The sequence below is a fragment of the Leguminivora glycinivorella genome, chromosome 3 (assembly GCF_023078275.1).
Source record: "Leguminivora glycinivorella isolate SPB_JAAS2020 chromosome 3, LegGlyc_1.1, whole genome shotgun sequence".
NCBI classification, from domain to species: domain Eukaryota; kingdom Metazoa; phylum Arthropoda; class Insecta; order Lepidoptera; family Tortricidae; genus Leguminivora; species Leguminivora glycinivorella.
The window spans coordinates 20824925-20846464 of NC_062973.1; the positions used below are offsets into that span (position 1 = coordinate 20824925).

General features: G+C 38.3%; 1 protein-coding gene across 1 annotated transcript in view; it reads left to right on the forward strand.

Annotated features, from left to right (window-relative positions):
- Positions 1 to 231: 231 nt before the first annotated feature.
- LOC125224942 (wiskott-Aldrich syndrome protein family member 1-like) overlaps positions 232 to 21540 on the forward strand; it is a 23016-nt gene continuing 1707 nt past the window's right edge. The window contains exon 1 of the mRNA XM_048128462.1: positions 232 to 510. Coding sequence (XP_047984419.1) covers positions 232 to 510 — 279 coding nt within the window. The remainder of the gene's footprint in view (positions 511 to 21540) is intronic.

A 21540-nucleotide genomic window follows, 5' to 3' on the forward strand; every position in this document is an offset into this window, starting at 1 on the left:
TTAAACAACTTTAATAAAATGTTTAACTAGTAACTGAAATAAAACAAAAACTGCATAGTACTAAGCAAATAATAGTATAACAGTGAAAGTTCACCGGTCAGGATGTCGGTTAATTCAAAGTGGCGGTTACCTGACGTTTTTTGTGTTGTGTGTTGAATGGATGACGGAATTAAGATTATTTTGCACGGGGATGGGTGAGTAAGTGGTTCAAGGTGTTTTAAGACATTCGCAATGCCTTTCGTGCAGCGTGTGGTGGAACCGAAGTTTTTGTCGCGGACTAGTTTACGTGATGAAGATGGGAGACCTAGGGTCACCGACGAGGAGCTGCAGGCGGTCACTAACTGTACCCTGAGCAACGCGTTGAGGCAGCTGGCGTCCCTCGTGCTACTTGCCGAGGATATCTTCAGCGAGCTGACAGCTCAGCTTCAGGGGATAACGGAGCGGTCGAAGGTCGCGCAAGCGAAGATTGAAGTCATCAACGGGGTCGTCGAAAAATATGATCCCAAGAAAGTACCAGTCCGTGAGTATTGTTCAATGTATTCTTGATTATTTCTCTTATTAGTTAAGTAATGAGTATTTTTGTATTCAAAGAAGCCACCGGCATCGCCGGCACCGGCATTCCGCGCTTTTTTTCGGTAGAGACGAGCGCAGTGTTGTCACATACAATTTGAACAAAATGGTAGACCAGGGTGAAAAAATAGGTAGAAACTGGTAGAATTAGAAACGAAAAATAGGTAGATCTACCTGTTTTAATACCATCTAAGGTAAGTCCAGTTTTAATGATTAAAAATGCTTCTAAACCATTAAAAATATATTTATTGGTTTACTTGGTGAGTTCTTTATGGTGTTTATACATGTTTTTGTTAAAATATTTTAAACACAAGCTAACGTCTCCGAGAGCTGCCACTGTCAGGCTGTCAGAAGTGTCAGTGTCATGTCATTGTCAAATGACACTGTCACTGTCACTACCAGGCTGTCAGTGTCAAAACTGTCAAACATCAAGACTTTCAAGCTGACAGCCACAGATTATTCACTAAACACGTTCCGATTTAAGTAAAATGCTGTAATTATAAGACAGGTAAAACTTAATTTCGTAACACGCATGGAGAATTTTCTACAATAGTAATATTTTAGAAAATAGGTAGATTTAGGACCGAAATAGGTAGACAGGTAGACGGGAGGCAAAATAGGTAGATCTACCTATAAATAGGTAGATGTGACAACACTGGACGAGCGAGTCCTCAAGGTGCGTTTTATATGCATAATTGGCAGACCATTGGCTCTGGATGCGCTGAAGTAATAATGAAATTATTATTAAACTTAATAAGGCTGCATAATGTATTATACAAAACGCGTACCTACAACGCAACGTTAATTAAATAATAATATCGTAGTATTTCACGAGTGGGAATTTATGATGGCGAACACAACAAAATAAATAATACCGAAATATTAACAAAATCTAAATGTACTACCTACCTGCCTCTCTGTCGTTAGATTCGGTCATTCACCTCATCGTTCCCAAAGTCGTGACCTCCTAGATTCCGCGCAACAAATTACTATTAAAAGCGCGGGAACCTAGGTAGGTATAAGGTACAGGCATAGATACGCTACTGAAACATAGTGCTCAATAATCTATAAATTTACCTAGCTAAATGTGTGGTATTTTGTTTTTTATTGGTTTTTATATGTCCTTGAACACGCTATGAATGTTTAAGTGCTACCTTATCTAATGACATTTAACATAATTTACTAGCTTGGTTAAATACATACATACAATCACGCCTGTATCCCATAAAGGGGTAAGCAGAACACATGAAACAACTAAAGCTTCAGTGCCACTCTTGGCAAATAAGGGGTTGAAAGAAAACGAAACTGTGACATTGCAGTGACAGGTTGCCAGCCTCTCCCGTCGGTTGGTTAAATACGTATTTAATTTACTGTAGATACTGTAGCCTATAAGGTACTATTACTAGATACTTCAAATGACTTCAATAGACATAGACCTAATCCCAAAGAAAATGTTTGTAAATATTATGTTAGTTATGCGTGTCTCAAATAGGTAGGGTCCAATATACTTGTTGCCTCATTTCATTTTCCTTGCCAAAATCATACGATCTTTTGATCTGATCCTAATGAGAAAATAAAGTGCCCTAAGTAAGTCTAATATTCTACTTTGTTACCTATTACGACGGTAATGTATATTCTGTATACTACCTATGTACCTACTGACGTTGAGAAAAGAAGAAAAAAAGCTTAGGATCAAGATCATACATAATAGTATTACCACAGTATAATAAAGAGTACTATCGTACAGTATGGCCACTCTCGCTCCCCGCTGAAAGTGCTGCCCACCCCCTCTCGGTTACCTCACAGTTACCGCCTGTCAAAAACGCGAGTAGTCGACCTGTCATATCTCACTCATACAAGCATAGTACGCGTTCACCTACACGAGCTTAGACTGTGTGCTAGGAACGCGCCTCTTTCATATATTTGATCGCCAGTGTCCGAGGTGTGGTATTACGTTGTACAATTGTACCTCAATTTGGAATTATTTTACGTCGCTTAGAGTAATACTACACTCGTTTCGTTTTTAAATTAAAAGTGATATTCATATAACCAGTTTTTAGCAGCTGTTGACTCTTAGTCAATAATTTTTAACCCCCGACGCAAAAACGAAGGGGTGTTATAAGTTTGACGTGTCTGTCTGTCTGTCTGTCCGTCTGTCTGTCTGTCTGTCTGTCTGTCTGTCTGTCTGTCTGTCTGTCTGTCTGTCTGTCTGTCTGTGTGTGTGTCTGTCTGTAGCATCGTAGCTCCCGAACGGATGAACCGATTTAGATTTAGTTTTTTTTGTCTGAAAGCTGAGTTAGTCGGGAGTGTTCTTAGCCATGTTTCATGAAAATCGGTCCACTATGTCGCGGTCGGAGGTTTTTTCAAAATTTTAATATCCCCTAAATTCATAATAATTATTGACCATTACTGTACTTTTAGTATCAGTAAACTAAATCACTAGAAAATTCCAGACCTCCGTTAGTTTTGGATAAATTTAGGTTCTAAAGTGGCCACCCTCATTGGTCAACCTATAGATAACCCTCCATTGGTCTAATCAAATAATGAGCTAGACTGAATGGAATGACCTAAAATTTATTAACTAGTTACTAGTTTAATTAGTCGATAAACCTAGTCTCTTGATAAGTAGATAAAATATTGAGTGTTTGCAATATTTACCTAAATGGAAGACATAAAAAAGAGAGACTAAGGATCCTAAATCGTAGTTCGCATATTTTGGGCATCTTTCTCTTTTAGGGGTTGGTAAAAAGTCTTTACGGACATTTCTATGAGAACGTTAGAAACATCGATTTACATCAGGCACAAGTACCAATCCGACCTGGGCTATCTGGATCCATAGATTTAGAAATAATTATTTGTATTTGGTAGTACTCAAGTATTTGGTATACTTATGGTTTTTAACCCCCGACGCAAAAACGAAAGGGTGTTATAAGTTTGACGTGCCTGTGTGTGTGTCTGTCTGTCTGTTTGTCTGTCTGTCTGTGGCATCGTAGCTCCCGAACGGATGAACTGATTTAGATTTAGCTTTTTTTGTCTGAAAGCTGAGTTAGTCGGGAGTGTTCTTAACCATGTTTCATGAAAATCGGTCTACTATGTCGCAGTCGGGGTTTTTTTTTTCAAAATTTTAATTTTGTGGTTAGGTTATAGTAGCTCTACTAAAAGTACTTTCATATTATCTTTTCTTCCAAATGAAAAAAAAAAAAACTACATCACAAAGAGTGACTCGAAGCGTTCCCTTTCAAGTCATTTTATTAACACGATGCACCATTACCCTCCGACCACCACAGCCATCAAAACTCTCATCCATAGACGTAGCGACCATTTGTAAATTAATCCGACGAATAAAGGACCACAGACTTATTATCTTGTACTCTTGAAGGCGCCGCCACTAATAGGACAGTCAAACGCATTTTATAATAATTCTATTAAAACTAGTTTACAAAACACTTCATTACAAAACTTACCAACTTGAACTCTATAATATTCAGAGGGTATGAAGCAATTGTTATCATCAAAACAATTTGAAGATGTTTTTAACCGAGACTGCCATTCTTAAGACTCTGACAAGACAAGTATTCCATTCCTTTGCTGCGATCTCCGAATACCTATCGAAACATCGATTCGACGCGCTTGTTTTAACCGCCCAAAGATCGATTCGATCGACCAATACTGAATGTAAACGCTCTCAACTGTACCGGGGTGATGCATTGCTGGACGCTATCTAAAAACCTGTTTGGGCATTTGGGCCCGCTGTGGGGAAAAAAACTCCCAGATTCCGACGCGGAGCACAAAAACTTGAGATAATTTCCCTTCCAATGCCACAGGATGCGCGTTTGACCGCTGGAGTATTTAGCAAGTAGAGGCGCTATTCTACTTGCTTAATGCATAGTCGTGACATGATCATACCGCTCGATTTGAAAAAAATGTAGGTAAAAACATTGGGTTAATCGATGGAATAAGACGTTACTTTGCGGAAATCCATGTTCCACATTGCGGATTAGGAAAGGAATGTTCTAGTTTTTGAAAAATCTTTGGTTGACAAAAAACACACTGTCCACAGTCACGACTCTCATGAGAACCGATGTAAAAAAACAAATGTATTGTGCTTCGAGCAAACTACGATAGATTATATTTATGTTGTACAAACAAATTGATTTTTTCCACCAACTGTTGTTGAAATACTTCAAATACTCGAGTTGATTGAATTTTGGTTTGATTCATGGACATATTGGACACTGGGTTGCACATGAAACGAAAAATCGATAGAAACAAGCATCGGAAAAATTACTTCACAAAATTGCATCAATTGCGCTTTACAATTTTATATGCAATTGACACGATCTATGTATAAGCCGATAAGTATTTAAAAAGCATCTTACCTTCTTCCTTGACCCGTTTAATAGTTGCATTGTCTCTTAAAATAGCAGGTACTCAAAAGATTAATGTAGGTAAGTAGCTTAGCTCGTATTATTATGAACCATTTTATTCTATTTTAAATAACCTCCAGAAAGATTTGTAAACCCTAATGGCGCCTTACGGATTATCACTCTAAACCTAAACTCCTGGACCACCAATGGCTGCAGCTTCGATTGTCAATGAAGTTACTCGTAGTGTTAAATTATGGTACAAAACTAGTGTTAAGAAGGTGGTATCTATAATCAATAATTATAATGCTGTAACCTTAATTCCGCGTTTTCTTCACGATCTAGAATTTATCCCATTTCGCCTATCGTCTATTGCTTATTTTTAACCCCCGACGCGAAAACGACGGGGTGTTATAAGTTTGACGTGTCTGTCTGTTTGTCTGTCTGTCTGTGTGTGTATCTGTCTGTGGCATTGTAGCTCCCGAACGGTTGAACCGATTTCGATTTAGTTATTTTTTTAGCTGAGTTAGTCGGGAGTGTTCTTAGCCATGTTTCATAAAAATCGGTCCACTATGTCGCGGTCGGGGGTTTTTTCAAAATTTTAATTTTGTGGTTAGGTTATTCATCATCATCGGCCTAATGCTTATTATTAGTGGCACCGTATTCCCGTAAATGACTGTATCAAAGTGCAATTTGATAGTGTTCATTAGTTGTGTCGTTGAAGGAAAATATAAATAATGAGGCAGCTATTTCAGCTCGTATTATGAACTTAACTTAATGATAAAGTCGCCAGAATTTATTTTAACTTTATTACTAACTCGATAGCCAAGCTACAGAGTTTAATTTAAAAGTTTCGTAATATTACAAGCCTCCGAATCAATTAAGTCCCTCGTTCTTCACAATTTACATAAAGTAATCGTAAATCTGGACACCTTCCATACATACGGCGATTGGAATCGAAGAGAAAATTAAATCTTCGAACGTTCTTCTAATAAACTGATAAGTTGATTTGTTATTTTCAACGATGCCAGTTACGGTAATTTATCTTATAAATAATGTATGTATGAAAAAGAATGAGGTAATTCTTAACGAGCTCCGGCAATTTATAAAATGCGAAATATTATGGGGTTACTTAAATATAAATTTAGCCTTTGGGCAGTTTGGCGAGTAAGAGTCCTTCTGATCACCTCGCCACCTTTAAATATAATTTCCGTTGGATAGGACTGAGGGAATAGATTTTTTTAATAACACTAACGTAATTTTATGATAGAAACAGCCTCCATCAGATACATTGGAGTGGTTGGTAAGGCATTAATTTACAAATCTATGAACAAAGACTGGGCCAAAGGGCTGTTTAAATATTTTTGAGGACCTTGGTAGCTCCTAAGTATCTAATGGCGACAAAACATTCTGAAAATATCAATGAAACAAAGAATAATTAACATGTCATTTTGAATGTCTATCTCGCAAAAGAGATCTTAATTTGTAAATAGGATATCGCAACATGCTGAGTGTAAAGTTTAGTGGTTTACAAATGCAACAGTTCGAGGTTTACAAACATTCGTAAGTAACGTGAGTGCACTCAAAAAGTTACATTCCACACCCGGAAAGGTAACTCAAACAAGATAAACATTCTCGGTGCTTTTGTCGCCGACTATTTGTCAGTCCAAATGCATTTCCAAAGGAATAACAAAGTGCCATTGACTACCTCCCACAGACGGCTCAGAGCTCATTACGAGAACGACGATTAAGACTTACGAGTTAAGACCAAAAAACGTGGTCACTATACAATACGTATATGGAAATCTTATCCATCCAAGCAGAGATTTACCTAAGTCCTACTGAGAGGAGAAATCAGAAAATATATTTAGCCAGAATCAAACCGGCGTTACTTATACTTAATAAGCTTTTGTGCAGCTGGAGGATAAACATTGAATAAAATCGTGTCTCATATTTGACAACTAAAGCCTACCTATTACGTAGATGCTTATTAGTTATGTTATTCTTATTCTACAATCAATGACTTGGCTCGGAAACAAGTTCAATGACGCATTTTTCAGCATGCAACTCTATATTTTACAAAATCATTTTTATTACTAAAGATTTTGCCGATTCCTCCTCGATAAATCTGAGAAAACCGAATGAGAGAATGAGAAAATGATCGATGCACAGGTTTTCAACTGCACACGCCTTATTCGCTATGTGCACGACTGGCGCTTCCCTCAATTTGTGGGTCTGTTTGCTATGTTAATTGAGTAAAATTAGTTTCGACGACCGCCGCATAGCATTGATGTTGATGATGCCCATTAGATTATGATTACCTATATTTCTGACAGTTAATATACAATCGGCGCTACTTACGGTGTAAATATGCTCCGTCTAATAGTACATCACTGCAAAAGTACTGTTCGATTCGTTTAAGTAAACAAACTCGCCTAGATGACCTGACACGTTTTTCGGTCCGAGCGTAAACACCACGATTCTTACCTACCTTTCACCTGGCGATAACAGCTAAACGTTTTAGCGACTGTCGTTTCGCTTGACCTTTCCTGTTTATCACTTGAACCTTTAACGGTCAATTCGAAGTTGCAAAGGAGTGCCATTTTTATCTCGCCTTGACATCATTATCATTTGCTGGTGCATCTGATGACCCCTACTTTTATAGTGAGATACACTGATGCACTCCCCTTATTTCTAATATTCAAAATCGAACTAAAAATCGAGTCCCTCTTCGGCAGTTGGTATCTAACTAAGAATTGTTCGCACGTGATTAGGCACGCATACATACATTTTTACATGCATGCATTTTTGTGTCGTAGTTCGAAATCATCAGGGGCGGATTACACGGGCGAGAGTAAACACAACAGTATAGGAGCGGAGCACACTATACAAACACAATTCTAGCACGCTATGCCGTAACTTTGTGTCAAGTCGCAGGCGGGTTAGTTGCGGTTAGATGTGCTAGACGTGGGTTAGCATCATCTCAGTATGTGCCCGAATATTTCCTCCGAATTTAACACAATATATCAATGGTATAGGACATTATTTATTTACGACCCTACATATTTAACTAAGAGTACTAAGACCTACATTAAGGCCAATAAAGGCTTGTCTTACTCACCTAGCCTAGTCAAAAATAGATGAAATATTTATAAAAACTCATATACACGAAAATTATCATGATTCATGACTCAAGAACGATTTAACGTGCTCGTCACATAAGTAAATGCCCTTATCAGGATTTGAACCCGGAAGTCCCGGAACCACCTTTCATAGGGACGGTCACTACTGTACTGTAGTAGTTCACTACTCGGTCGTAGTTAAAACAACAATTTGTGTCCATTTAAGTTCTATATAACAAATGAAAACACCATGCGTTACGACACAGTACCATGGCGGAATCAATTAAAATTAGATAAACAATGTACGGGCGTTACCACAACATCGCCTTCGCTACGTTTGCGCAATGTTATTGGTTCGTTGGCCGATAACTCCTTATCAGCTTTCTTTAAGACTTACTCAAACTGGTACGAATAAATTAATTAAACACGCTGGAACAATAAACCCAAATTAATATAAATTGAATACAGTCGGGGCCATGGTTTTCTGAGAAATCTCAATATGTATATCTATAGGACTTTTAAAAAGGACTACAACACTTCAAAAGGAATAACGGAACACCGTAGTTGTAGACGAACGTATATACTGCATAGTGCATAGTGAGGTTGGGTTCAGATGTAACTGATGCTTTCGTGACCTAAAATATCTGAACACAATTCAAGCAAACATAAAAGCGTATTTAAAATCTTTCGAGTTATTAGGGCCAGTGTGGTGTATTTGATTGTTTATGGAGCTCACGATTACCATTAGACAGTTTACTTCAAAATCAAAACAGAAAACGACTCTTACATTATTTGCTGTATGTCTTATGTCTCGTGAATCGTGATTTATTCGACTCCTGGCGGATCTTTGCATAAATGACTGTTCAAGCGATCAAATGTCAGCCGTGCACACAGAACAATATGCGACAGGTTTCCCATGCCTGATATATCTTGTGAGAACTCTGAAACGTCTGTATTGGCGTCGGGGTTACGCTACAGACGGTCTGTAGCGTAACCCCGACGCCAATATATGTCCCCCCTGCATCTCAAAGGCACTTCAAACCTTTATAAATACTTGCTCAATCGACTGTTCTTTTTATTAGCTTTTCTGACTTTTCTATAACACGTGCGAATAAGAAGCGAACAGCACTGTATGAACGAAATTTATTTCATGTAGGTATAATATCGGATGTGATAGGTGTCAGTTAAGCTTTTTAGATAAATAGGTACTCGATTATACCTTACCTTATAGTGTTTGTTCTTCTCGTATTGAAATTGCATTTAGGGATCAGTTCAGCTTGGGTTAATAGTTCATTTTGTGTCTTGTTGCGTAATCTTGTTTATGTGCAATAAAGTGACATAAGTATTTACTTGACGATGTAGATCCTCAGCATTCGTCCAGGTAGCTTCAGCAATTGTGATCAAAATATAACAACAATAGAAACAGACGCAAACGCCTATTGGCTACAACAAAACCGTAAATTCCTTACTATACCGTGCCCACTATAACGACTGCTCCGGAGGTGGTCCCTGTTCCAATTCCAAATCCGACATTAATTCTTGTACTTAAGTGGTTTACGGCCAGTATCAGATATTAAGGAGCTTCATAAAATCGAATTATGAACAAAACCGCGTCTCTCTCGACCTTAACACTCAAATAACGATAGAACACACGATAGTGTCACCATAAATCTCTGCTCCTTAAATATTATATGGGAGGAAATTATAGAGAGTGTTTCCGTGCCCGCATCGCGGTAAGGAGAAATTATATTAAACTGGATAATACTGAGTACAGTCGTTCGCGATACAGAAGGCATTTATTTCTCATAAACAACTATTTACTCCTTCCTGACTTGACAAATCCGTGTCACAAAAAAATAACTAGCCATTGAACATAAAAATTCATAGGTTGAGAATCGCAACCTGCTAGTGTTAGGAGACCAGCCAGACAATACGAAAGCATTTTTACCCACATGACACGAATATTTACGAATTTAACTTATTTATTGATCATTTCATATCGTGAATACATAAAAAACAATTTGAAGAACACACTATATACTATATGTAGAAAGCTATTTTACTAAAATACTTATTTGTGCTTTTTATGGTTCTCTATACCGGACGAGATGCATTCTGCGATACGAGGGTTATTAGTTGGACCAGTTGATTCATACACTAGATCCTAAGTGGTTAATCTGGCGCTGAGATAGCGCACACTAATAATAATAATCACAGTCTGATCAACAACCCACTTCCCCTCTTTGTAAAGTGCAAAACTGCAATGATTTACGAATTCACAACGAATGTCCTAACAAAAACTAGACTGAGTTTGTTACAGGGTGGCGCCTCTAGCAATTTAATTAAAGCTTTTTTTTATTTGTTTGAGATCTGTCTTCGAGGTAGTCTTGAAGATTCCAGACTTCCCCGGAAGGATAAAAACAAGACAAAATTAAAAAATAGCAATGGTTTTCATTTCATTACTCGTCCTAATTAAAGCAGAATGGAGTTTTTTTTTCAGTTCATATAAAGAGCAATAGAATAGAATAGATTCTAACGCAAAAGGCACGGGTCTAAAGGATCTTGTCATTTATCAAATAACCAAGTTTACTGAGAAACTCAAGGCGAGATACCAACTCAACTTGAGGATATGAGATCAAATGTATCAGACGTTTCCAATTACTCCTGTCCATTTCAGTCTTGAAATAGCTGTCATCCAATAAATATTAATTTCGCATCGGATAAAACGTTATCGCTCGTCAGGCAACGTTCTGTCTATCATAATAAGGATCTCGCCATACGGGTCTTGCGTGTTTAACGAGGTCTCATAGGCGGACACGCCAAATGGGACTTATCGCTAAAGTAGTCTCAACTGTCTCAAGTGGATTTTCGAAATTGCACTTAGCTAGTTACCCTTGTTGACAAATTGTCTTATAGACCGCCGACCGACTTGGCCGAGACCGTGAATTTGATTTATTTCTGCCCCTTGTGATATTAAAAGACTTGCTATTTCCACGCGTGCTGCCCTTGCTATCATTTTGGAAGTTATTTTTACTGAACTTGGAGATACTTCTCTAGTTATAAATAAGAGGAACTGCGTTTAATGACAGAGAAGAAATATAAGGTGTTAATGTAGATTATATATTTTATCAAAGGGAACAAGGTTTTACCCCATTATTTTATAAGAATGAAGATGAAGATATATTACCCGTACTTGCATCAAGTAAGTATATGTTACGCATCCCGTTTTCCGCAAAGGTAAGCGCGCTTGCAAAATAATAGTGTTTCTAAACCGTACCTAGTCACCTATAAGTCTAATGCCACAGGCATCGGTGTCGCCTTTCGTCCCCGATACTCTTGAGCATTTCCTTGTATAGCGGTCCTAGCGTAGACTATTCAATGTTCACAGTACGTGTTAAGAATCCGCTAGACCCCTTTTCTTTGACATCTACGACAATGCGCCAATACATCCTATAGGGCACAGCTATTACACTAAGTCGGTGGCTACAGGTAAGCTATCTGTGCCTAGAATTCATAATTATTTTGGTGACAGATCGCTAAAAAAAGCGTATTCCATATCTGCTCAATAGCTTACCTGAAGCCATCCGAAGTGAAAAGCACCCAAACAAATTTAAAACTATGCTAAAAAAACATTTCCTATATATATTACAATAATTTATATTATCTATTATTTAAGAAGTTTAATGATTTTTCTTTAAGTTAATTTAATTGTTTATGTAATTGAGAGACTGTTGATCCCACAGACAAACTCGTTCTGTTCCAGAGTTTTGTGGGACTATATGTTAGACATAAGTTTGTCACTGTATATTAAAAACAATAAATAATAATAAAAATGCGTCGTCTGAAATCTTGATTGAACAAATTACTCTATACATTTTGAGGACTATGTAGTTAATCTAGTTATTATATTTCAGTGAGTGAGTTTAAAGGGTAGCATATCGGAAACTTAAGCAAGGCTTAGCCCGTAATCTGATCGGCAGCTTAAAACTAACGGCTTCAAACCTAATGCGTTATGCCTGAATAAATTACGAAAAATAATACCCCACAAAGACTTAATGCGAAACGTAAGCCAATACGGTAAGTCGACCTGACGAATAACCGGAATATTGCGAAAGAAGTCGCTATATGATTTGCGGTAAAATATAATGAACGTATTCAAAGTACTCTTGAGCACTTATACCCTAGTTGCGTTAGGGTTTTATTATCTCACTCCACAAATAGGAGACGACAAAAACCACACTTAAGGAGCTCACCCTCTCACTCATTGTGGGAACTCTAAACAAACAGGGTAGCGTTTTTTGTTGTCCTATTCTTGGAAACTTAGAGAGATCCAGGTAGGTCGGTACTAATTCGAACCTTTATGCATGTTGGTAAAAAATGCAAATGACCATAGCTGGGTTCTCCCGAAGAATTCTGCAATCATTATTGACTTTGTTTTTGAACTGCTATATTGTTTATTTACAAATGCAATTACTCACGCTATAAATTATTAAGTAATGATACTGAACAAATTATTTTAATTAATTGCTGTTTTGATGTTGCTTTATCGCTGCGAGTAGGTGTATAAATTATTGTAGTTATTAGTGGTTGATGGATTGTTTTGAGATACATTTCAAAGTGCCGCGTGCTGTTTTAATAGGAAATGCAATTTGTAGTTAACGATCCAACTAGGTGTTAATATCTACGCTATTAGTTACAGTTATGTTATGATTTTAATTGAACATGAATATGAAAAGACTGTCTCTGCAGGATTTTTTCCTGGTTTTCGCTTGAATTGCACTAGCGCATGTTTATAGTATTATTCAATTCGCAATTTAATATGTATATACATTTGTGCAAATATCATGGAAGTCTAAAGCACACACAGTTACGTTGTAAAAAAATAAAAAAAACCGGCCAAGTGCGAGTCGGGCTCGCGCACAAAGGGTTCCGTAGCAGCAAATATAATAAACCAATAACTTAACCAAAATTACAGTTAAATCAACCTATCTCAAAAACTATAAGAGATACTTTGATCAAACCAAAAATCGTTGAAAGAGTTAATTAGCATGCATCACCTCTATTTTTTTTAGAATTTTATACCCCGTAGTTATAAAAATAGAGGGGGGGGGACATACTTTTTACGACTTTGAGAGCTGATATCTCAAAAACCGTTCACTTTAAGAAAAATGTTTTTTAGAAAACTTTATATCATTTTAAAAGACCTTTCCATTGATACCCCACACGGGTATGTACATCGAAAAAAAATTTTCATCCCTCAGTTACATGTATGGGGGCCCCACCCCCAATTCTTTTTTTACTATTTAGTGTCATAATTTTGTAGCGGTTCATACAACACATATTCCCATCAAATTTCATCACTGTAGTACTTATAGTTTCCGAGTAAATCGGCTGTGACAGACGGACAGACGGACAGACGGACAGACGGACAGACGGACATGACGAAACTATAAGGGTTCCGTTTTTGCCATTTTGGCTACGGAACCCTAAAAACGTACTTACCTATTGGTTTTGACAGAGATACCCCTTTTATAGGTAATACATATTGGTGGTAGCAAACGCTCAGGCATGGGAACGTAAATAGCTTATTTGCAAACTTACGTAACACAACAATAGTATTTTATTTTTACGATGACAATATTCTTTCATACACAATAATATTCGGAACATTCCCACACTCATCAAATTGCAAGTTAGCTGTTACCGACATTATCCAATTGCCATATCGCATTTAGTACACAATGCGCATTCCAAGAACGCATTGAACCGCCGTCTGCATTTCGCAGACGAATTTATTTAAAGCATGATTATCCGGTTAATTTAATCCATGCGTAGAACAATGGGCCTATTTTAATTCTAGTTCCTGCTGCAGCTGCGACAATGACCTTTCACGGCCCACGCTAATTATACACCGTGTTCTACGGGATAGGTGCACGACTGGCTGGGAGAATATAGAGCGGACATGCTACATGGAGCGGGATATAATGTTTTACACCTTAAGGATATCCGAACTTGACGGAGCATATAGCCATATAGGTATGCTATGTGTACATTACTATATTGTTTTGCTAGATTTAGAACCTATCTGACTAGTCAGTCAAAGAGCCCACTTATGTGAAGTCTCACATACTTCCTAGTCTGTATCCCATGCGATGTGCGATTTTCCAAAGCTCACAAGTCGGATCTCACATAAATTATCTGGCCGCCCAACACAATTGTTAAAGATGCACCTCGAACCTCGACCGTTTAATTCGGTTACAAAGGCCGACATCCCTTTAGGGCTCTCCTGTCAGCGGTTGAGCTATGAAGAGAAAATCAAAGCCGATTAATCGCAAATTAATTTTGCATGAATATTTTCCTCAAAAATTTCTCCGAGAGCGGTAAACAAAATGATCAAATTAGAGATCGACGATGCTCATAAGCTCATAACGCACTCGGAAGACTGGTAATAAATTCAGCTCACCCCTCCTGTTACCGACATACGGTGCGTTGCTAATATACTTATCGGAAATAATTTCCTACCGAACGGCATAAAGTTAAGCCACAGTATAAGGAATATTCAGTAGTTAATCTCCGGCAGGTAGATGCGGGCGGTCTCTACTGCGCAAGGTCACGCAGGGTTGAACAAAATCTTCGTACAAAGTAAGTTGTTGTTATCTAATAGGTACTATTAGGTAACTGTACGTATTAGTATAACAATACCACACCAGTCAATATTGAATACACAAAAAAATATTATTCATATATTAGTCTTATAAGCGCAATACTAGATTGTGTAACGATCCCGAGCAAAATGAGATATTCACGGGGACGGCTTTTCACATCACGTATGTGGTAATTTATATGTTATACTTAGATATTATTTAAGACAAAAACGCACTTTCTACTACGTACCATTCAAGTAGGTACGTGTTTTTTTCTTAAATACTGACGAAATAGTATTTACACAATATTTAAGTAGGTACCAAACTTTCGAGATAAATAAGATAGATCGCATCATCTACCTAAATAAAAAACAAGTATTTGGTTGCAAAGTAATTAATGTCGTTACAGGTAAATCCTTATTGATTTTAATGCATCACTATATCTCACTTTTACCTAACGCTGCAAAAATATAAGTATAAAAACCACTTACTTTTCTGGAAGTCTAGGAATTGTGAAGAATGTTATATCCGGATTTTAGAACTGCACGGGTAGCGTGGTCGCGCGATAGACGATAAAATATCAGGCCGTCCCTATCGCACTATTAGTAAGTGCGATAGGGACGGCCAGATGTTTTATCATTTATCGCGCGACCATAATTGCCTGCCTGTTCTCCATACATCCATAAACACTACAGTAACGAAATGACCTCGGCACTGACGTCATTTTCACACACACATAAAAAACAGCGCGCAAACGCGGCCCCGACTGTCCAGCCCAATAATTACCAGTTTCGCATGTTTTCGCTGCATGCGAGGGGTGGGAGGGGGACACACCGCGCGGCGTGAAGTTTGTAAGAAGAGTTATTACTGGTTTATACTGTGGTTAAGCCCAAATTATGAGCCAGGATTTAACGACTTCATATTGAATCGTCGCGATTCGATTTGTCTTTGCTCCTGAAAATATTCCGTCATAACAATAAAAATGGATTACGAGGAACTCGGAGCAATTTTGACCGGGTAAAATGATATAACGCCTCGGGGGCACATGTAATAGAAATTAACGGTAACATCACATTCCGTTCCTTGCCCCTGTCCTGTAACCACAGTAACAAATTTGCGTGTGGCTTCCCCTTCGTATAGTTTTACTATTCACAAGGGAAGGTAAATAATCGATGTATTCCTTTGGGCTTGTAAAGGTCAGCTTATTTAGCATATTTTTTATCACGCAATATTACGAGTATTATCATTTGGAAAGCATTTTACCAGCGCAGCAAACCATAAAATTGGAGGCCACTGCCACGCCTTAATTAAATTCGATTTAATAAATTTCGCCAATCGTTACTGTTGGCAATTATTTACCGTTTGGTTCCACGAGTCGAGTATGTACCGAAAGGAATTTTACCATTTCATTCCTTGTGGCCAACGATGGTATTAGAGCTGAGTCACTGAAATTGTAAGAAAGCGTCTGACACGTTAGTAACATATTTGATGAAGCCCCGTAAAAAACAGGGAGCGCGGCAGCTGATCGGAAGTCCTGCCCTTTGTTCGCCTCTACACCACATTATTGCCGAGGAAGGAAGGAAGCGGGAATCTTATTTACCTATATTGATCTGACTCCTCGACTCGTATTTTGACTTTACAAACAAACATCACGGTCTAACATCGCAGCGAAAAAGCCGCATTTTTATTTCAGCGCGATCACGATTTTTATGCTACGCACCATTGTCCCTTTACGAAATATCCGCGTTTTTTTATCCGCACAATGCTGGAAAGTTCCTTTATTCAGAATATTTGGACAATAGGGGCTATGGCGCGCGCGCAGCGTGTGATCCGCGTCGAGATCGATTGTGTGCGATCCAGAGGTGGTTATTCAAAATTTTGGCTTTTGTCGCGTAAAGTTTAAAGATAAAAGAGTACTACACCTATGAGATCCGCCTTTCAAATTTTATTAACTACTTCCTGCCGCTCCTTGTTGATGGCTCCTATAGAATAGGTTCGATATTTTTCGTCCTGTACTGCAATCTACTATTCCGGTTTAAGAATGGATCGGTAACAAATCGTTTTATGGTCTTGTCTCTAGTACATTGCCTACAATAATTGCCTATAGGTGCATACGTGATACAAATTATTCTTATTATTCTTATTCTTATTCTTATTGTGTTATTATATGTTACGTTAGAGGATACAAAAAATCGATTATTATCTGAGATTCGCCTTCAAATAGTTGAAATTCCAATGCCACTGATATTAAATTTAGATAATAAAATCTCGCATTCTTTTGTTTTATACGATTATCTACGAGTATATCAAGTTACCAACTCACTTCCCTATAAAATAAATAATGTATAGTTCAATACGTCAAAACCATGAAATTATTAAGCCTGTTTAGCTTAATCAAGGGACAACAAGGCTTGTCCCGGTCGATGCAACGTCACGTGCACTAACAATAATTGCTTTAATAGCTGCCACGGATTGCGGCTCGCCACGTGGCGGGCGGCGCAGCCGAGACTTCTGCGGCTTCTGCAAATAGCGTTTATTGCTCCAACCACCAAGTTATAAGGAAGGATTGAAATAACGCATTAATGCACCGACCGCCAATGGCGTCCCGACCTGTTATGGATGTTATGAACGCCGCCTACAAGACATCAAGATAACAGTCGCATGTCGGAGTAACTTAATATAGCAGCGACATGACATAACACGTGTATAACAATTCTAGCATGTGCATTCAATCTGATATAACTTATAATTATTTCTGTTAATGGTCCATTGCGATCGCATGACGCAAGTCTCAGCGGGTATATGGGTATAGCTACGATATCCTGAATCATAACATAACATCCCACGATCCTACTCGTCATTAAAGGAAGAAATTTATTACATGATCGGTGATCACCCAGTAAAGGCTTGGCTTTTCGAACTTTTTGGAGCGAGAAGTGTAAAAAATGTTCGTTTGATAAGTTATCGTATGACAGGATCACGATTCCAGCGCGGGTTTATCGAGGCTGGAGTTTAAAAGAAGCTTTCGCATTAAATCACTGGGTTACTGTAAAATATCATTTCTTATCTCAGCTCTGATATTCCATTCCATTTCTATGCAGGGATTTCTGTCTGTGTAAAGTTGAATTATAGTGAAAATTAAATTTTAAAATGTGCATGCACGACCGTTTAAATTACAGGCACGGTAGCCGTGTTTGATTGCGGTAGTCAGGGCTAGTTGGTTTTTGGCACACCCGAACTGTGTTCGGTTAAAATATTGGTTGGGTTTGGGTAACGGTCCCCGATCCCCGACACATGTGTATCTGCTAACTGTGTACCTACTATATGTATATTTAGTAGTATTTGAAGACCTCTTCAACTTCTCTTCGAGTACCATAAAACAAAATATTCCTCATTTCCTCACGTAGTTTGACATTTTAAATTTTGTATACAATTTTGGGACAGCAAACAAGGCTCTACTTCAGTCTCAAGACTCTCAAGACGTTCTTAGATTTTTTTAATCCAGTATGTATCAAACAAGTACTGTTACAAGTAGCTCGCCTTCGCCTAGAGCTTCTTCGAAATAAATCAAGCTTGCGTACACCGCTAGTCATTAGCGGCGTGTGTTCACACGTCCCGCACGAGGCAAGGGACCGGTCATGGCAAGACCGCCTTCATCCATATTGCAAGCTCCCGTCCGATCGGTTCATTTATATTGCAGGCGGATGTTGACGCGGGCTACTTCGGCTTGCCTTTACTGCTTTAAATTTGCGAGTTTCGAGTACCCAACGTGAAAACAGCATCTCATGATCAACTTTTAGTTAAAATCTCGATCGAAGCTTTAAAACAAGACCTACACGCTTTTGTAACGTGTCCTTCAAAAATGTTTAATTAGATCACGTATTTTTGTAAACAAAATTACAGCTGACTCTATTTACAATAGTTTACTCCACACCCATAGAACTAAACAGTAGTCCAGTAATTGCCTATTATTATGTATTTAGCCGCTCGTGTCCGAGCTTAGTGCATTGAATGTGCAGGTCATGCATATCATGGACTATCACCTAGCATTGTGCAACAAAATGGCCGATGAATACAATTTGATACTGCGGAGCCACGTCATTCAAAATTGACGCTCCTCGAATTACCAAATTATTCATTCCAAGCGCCGCTTTATTATACAGCATGATTTGTCTGTTTAGGACGAGCCTCGGCCATGTATTTTGTGATCCACTGCGGGCTATTTAACGTAAGCGCCTTCGTTAATATTCCACAAACGTCTATGAAAGCTTTGCTATCGACTTTGAATGGGACAGATTGCAATCGTTATTCAAATGTAAAATTTCAGTGTGGCCACGTGGTTTTAGACAGGAATTTGATGGTATTTAGTTATTAGGCTGGTAATTTCAAAAGGGGGGAAGCGGAATTTCGCTTCGCAGGAAACAATAAAAAATTCAACACACATTTGCGCTATCGTATTTTATCGCAATGCATCCATATGAATCATGGATATTGTTTCACGAGTGACAGTACAGAATGAAGGTAAAATGGCTGATGGCACAGCGTATGGTTTAGATAAGGATGCACGAACGCGCCATAATGGCAGTAAACATGCCGCCTGATGATATATGCGACACCGACTGGATATTTTCATAACAGCGAGGATAGATCTCTTTGATTGCTGTTATGAGAACTACTCTTTCGCGAATCTTACGAGAACGAGTTTTGCGACTGTGAATACCTAACACTTGTTATTGTTACTTACACAACGGAAAACTTTACATTTGATTCCACCCACAATCCAGATGATGTCTTCAACAGAGGTAACAGAAGAGGGGTCGTCTGTTGGATATTCTCGAGTCAGTACTCGACGTCGGTCGGACGTTATACTTTATAGTCTTTATACTATACTTAATACTTAACGTTGTTTTAAATAATTATTTCTTCTTTACAACTATTCCTCAACTCAATGAGCATTTCTCAGAACATTCTCAGAAATTCATCATTTATCACCTGCCCGGGCGGGGTAAATTGCAAGCTCAGCAAATTCCCGCCATCCCGGCAGTTCGCGCGGAAATTCAAGTGGTCTCACAGCCATTTACCGGCATTCCATTTACAGTTATTTGTTCCTGAGTCATGGATGTTTTCTAATGTATATAAGTATGTATTTATCTATTTAAGTATGTATATCGTCGCTTAGCACCCATAGTACAAGCTTTGCTTAGTTTGGGGCTAAGTTGATCTGTGTAAGGTGTCCCCAATATTTATTATTATTATTTATTATTCTTCCTGCTTCTACTTTACAAGGAGCTTGTGAAAACAAAACTAGTTTTTATATTGTTATAATACAGTTACACCACCCTTTTTAATTTTGGTTGTTTACGACTCGGAACGAAACTAGGCTATAAACGACGTGATGAAAAATTTCACAAGTTTCAGACAGTAAAATTGTTCGTTGATGAAGTTTCCCATTTTATTGGCTCTTTGAGGGCCCGTAGCCCATGTAATTACAGACTCGTAAAATTACTTTGTAGGCCTCCCTTAACGAAGGATTTCACACTTGTGACTAAACTAAAAACATCAAACTTCTCCTCTACTTTTTACACTAAACTTGGATGCTACTTAAACATTTTTTTGTATGCCACCGATAAATCTCCAACGATTTGAAAAGAATAACAACATTAATAGCATATGGTGTGTCACTTACGTTGTGAGAGAAATCAAATTTCTCATACACTGTATCTACACTATACCTACAGGCTACAAGGCCGCAAGGCTACCGTGTCACTGACTCATCTGACTTTCATCTCATTGTAAAATCGTACCTAACATGTAAAACCTAACTATGGTTTACTTTTTTAACACAATGAATAGTTAGTATGTAATTTCAATTAGAGCATTACACTCAAAAAGGTAATATTATTATTATACGTTGAAGGTGTTAAACCTTTGTTCGATCTAAGACGAGTAGGTATAGGGATAAGATACAATTCGAGTAACTAGTGACAAACCGCTGTGTAGTAGTGCAAGCTGCAAGTCCGTAAGACCGCACAGGGGGATACATGTCATTTTGACCGGTTTTCTGTAGGATTTTACCCAGTATGCTAGCGGCAGTGCTCCCGATTTCTCACCGGATTATATCTAAGCAATAACCTACAACCACACGTGTACATTGATGGAGTATAATTTAACGTAAATAATTCCGTTTTATGGTTTGCATAGTGGAAAGTCTCCGAAAATTGTCAAAGTGATTATTATTATCAGATTCCTTGCAGTTTTCCTGATAATGACAAAAGACAAAGGCTGCCTATTTGTATGTTTAAAAAGAAGTCCCAATAGAACACAGTGGTCCACGTGTTGTCTAGACGGAGGGCGGAGGTAGCGCGGTGTCAGTGTGAACGAACTCCGTCACGTTGCGCTACAGGTTTCGGAGGTTTCGAGCGAGAATGCCGTACTGAGTGAGCTTCATTCACTAAATACAACTAGTTTGTTCTCTAAGAGACGACGTAGTTAATTAAAATTACCGCGTCGGTTCTAATTTACTCAAGCTAACCGGTAACATTAGGATTCAGGCTACATTACTAAATCCTTCTCAATTTGAAATTTCCTCAAGTAAAAATTTCAAAAACAAAAAATTCAAATTTTTGGAAGAAGAGGGGGAGGCCTTTGCCCAGCAGTGGGACACGTTAGGCTCTAAATAATAATAATAATGAAGGTGAGTTCGTTCCTTTGAGGTATGTTCCGATAGTCGTTTCCAGCGAACGGTCTCATAGCGAAGAGTCTCGACCAACATCTTAAGAGACTCTCGCTAGGTGGCTGGATCAAGGGCCAGATGCAGAAGGCGGTGATCTTGGACACAGC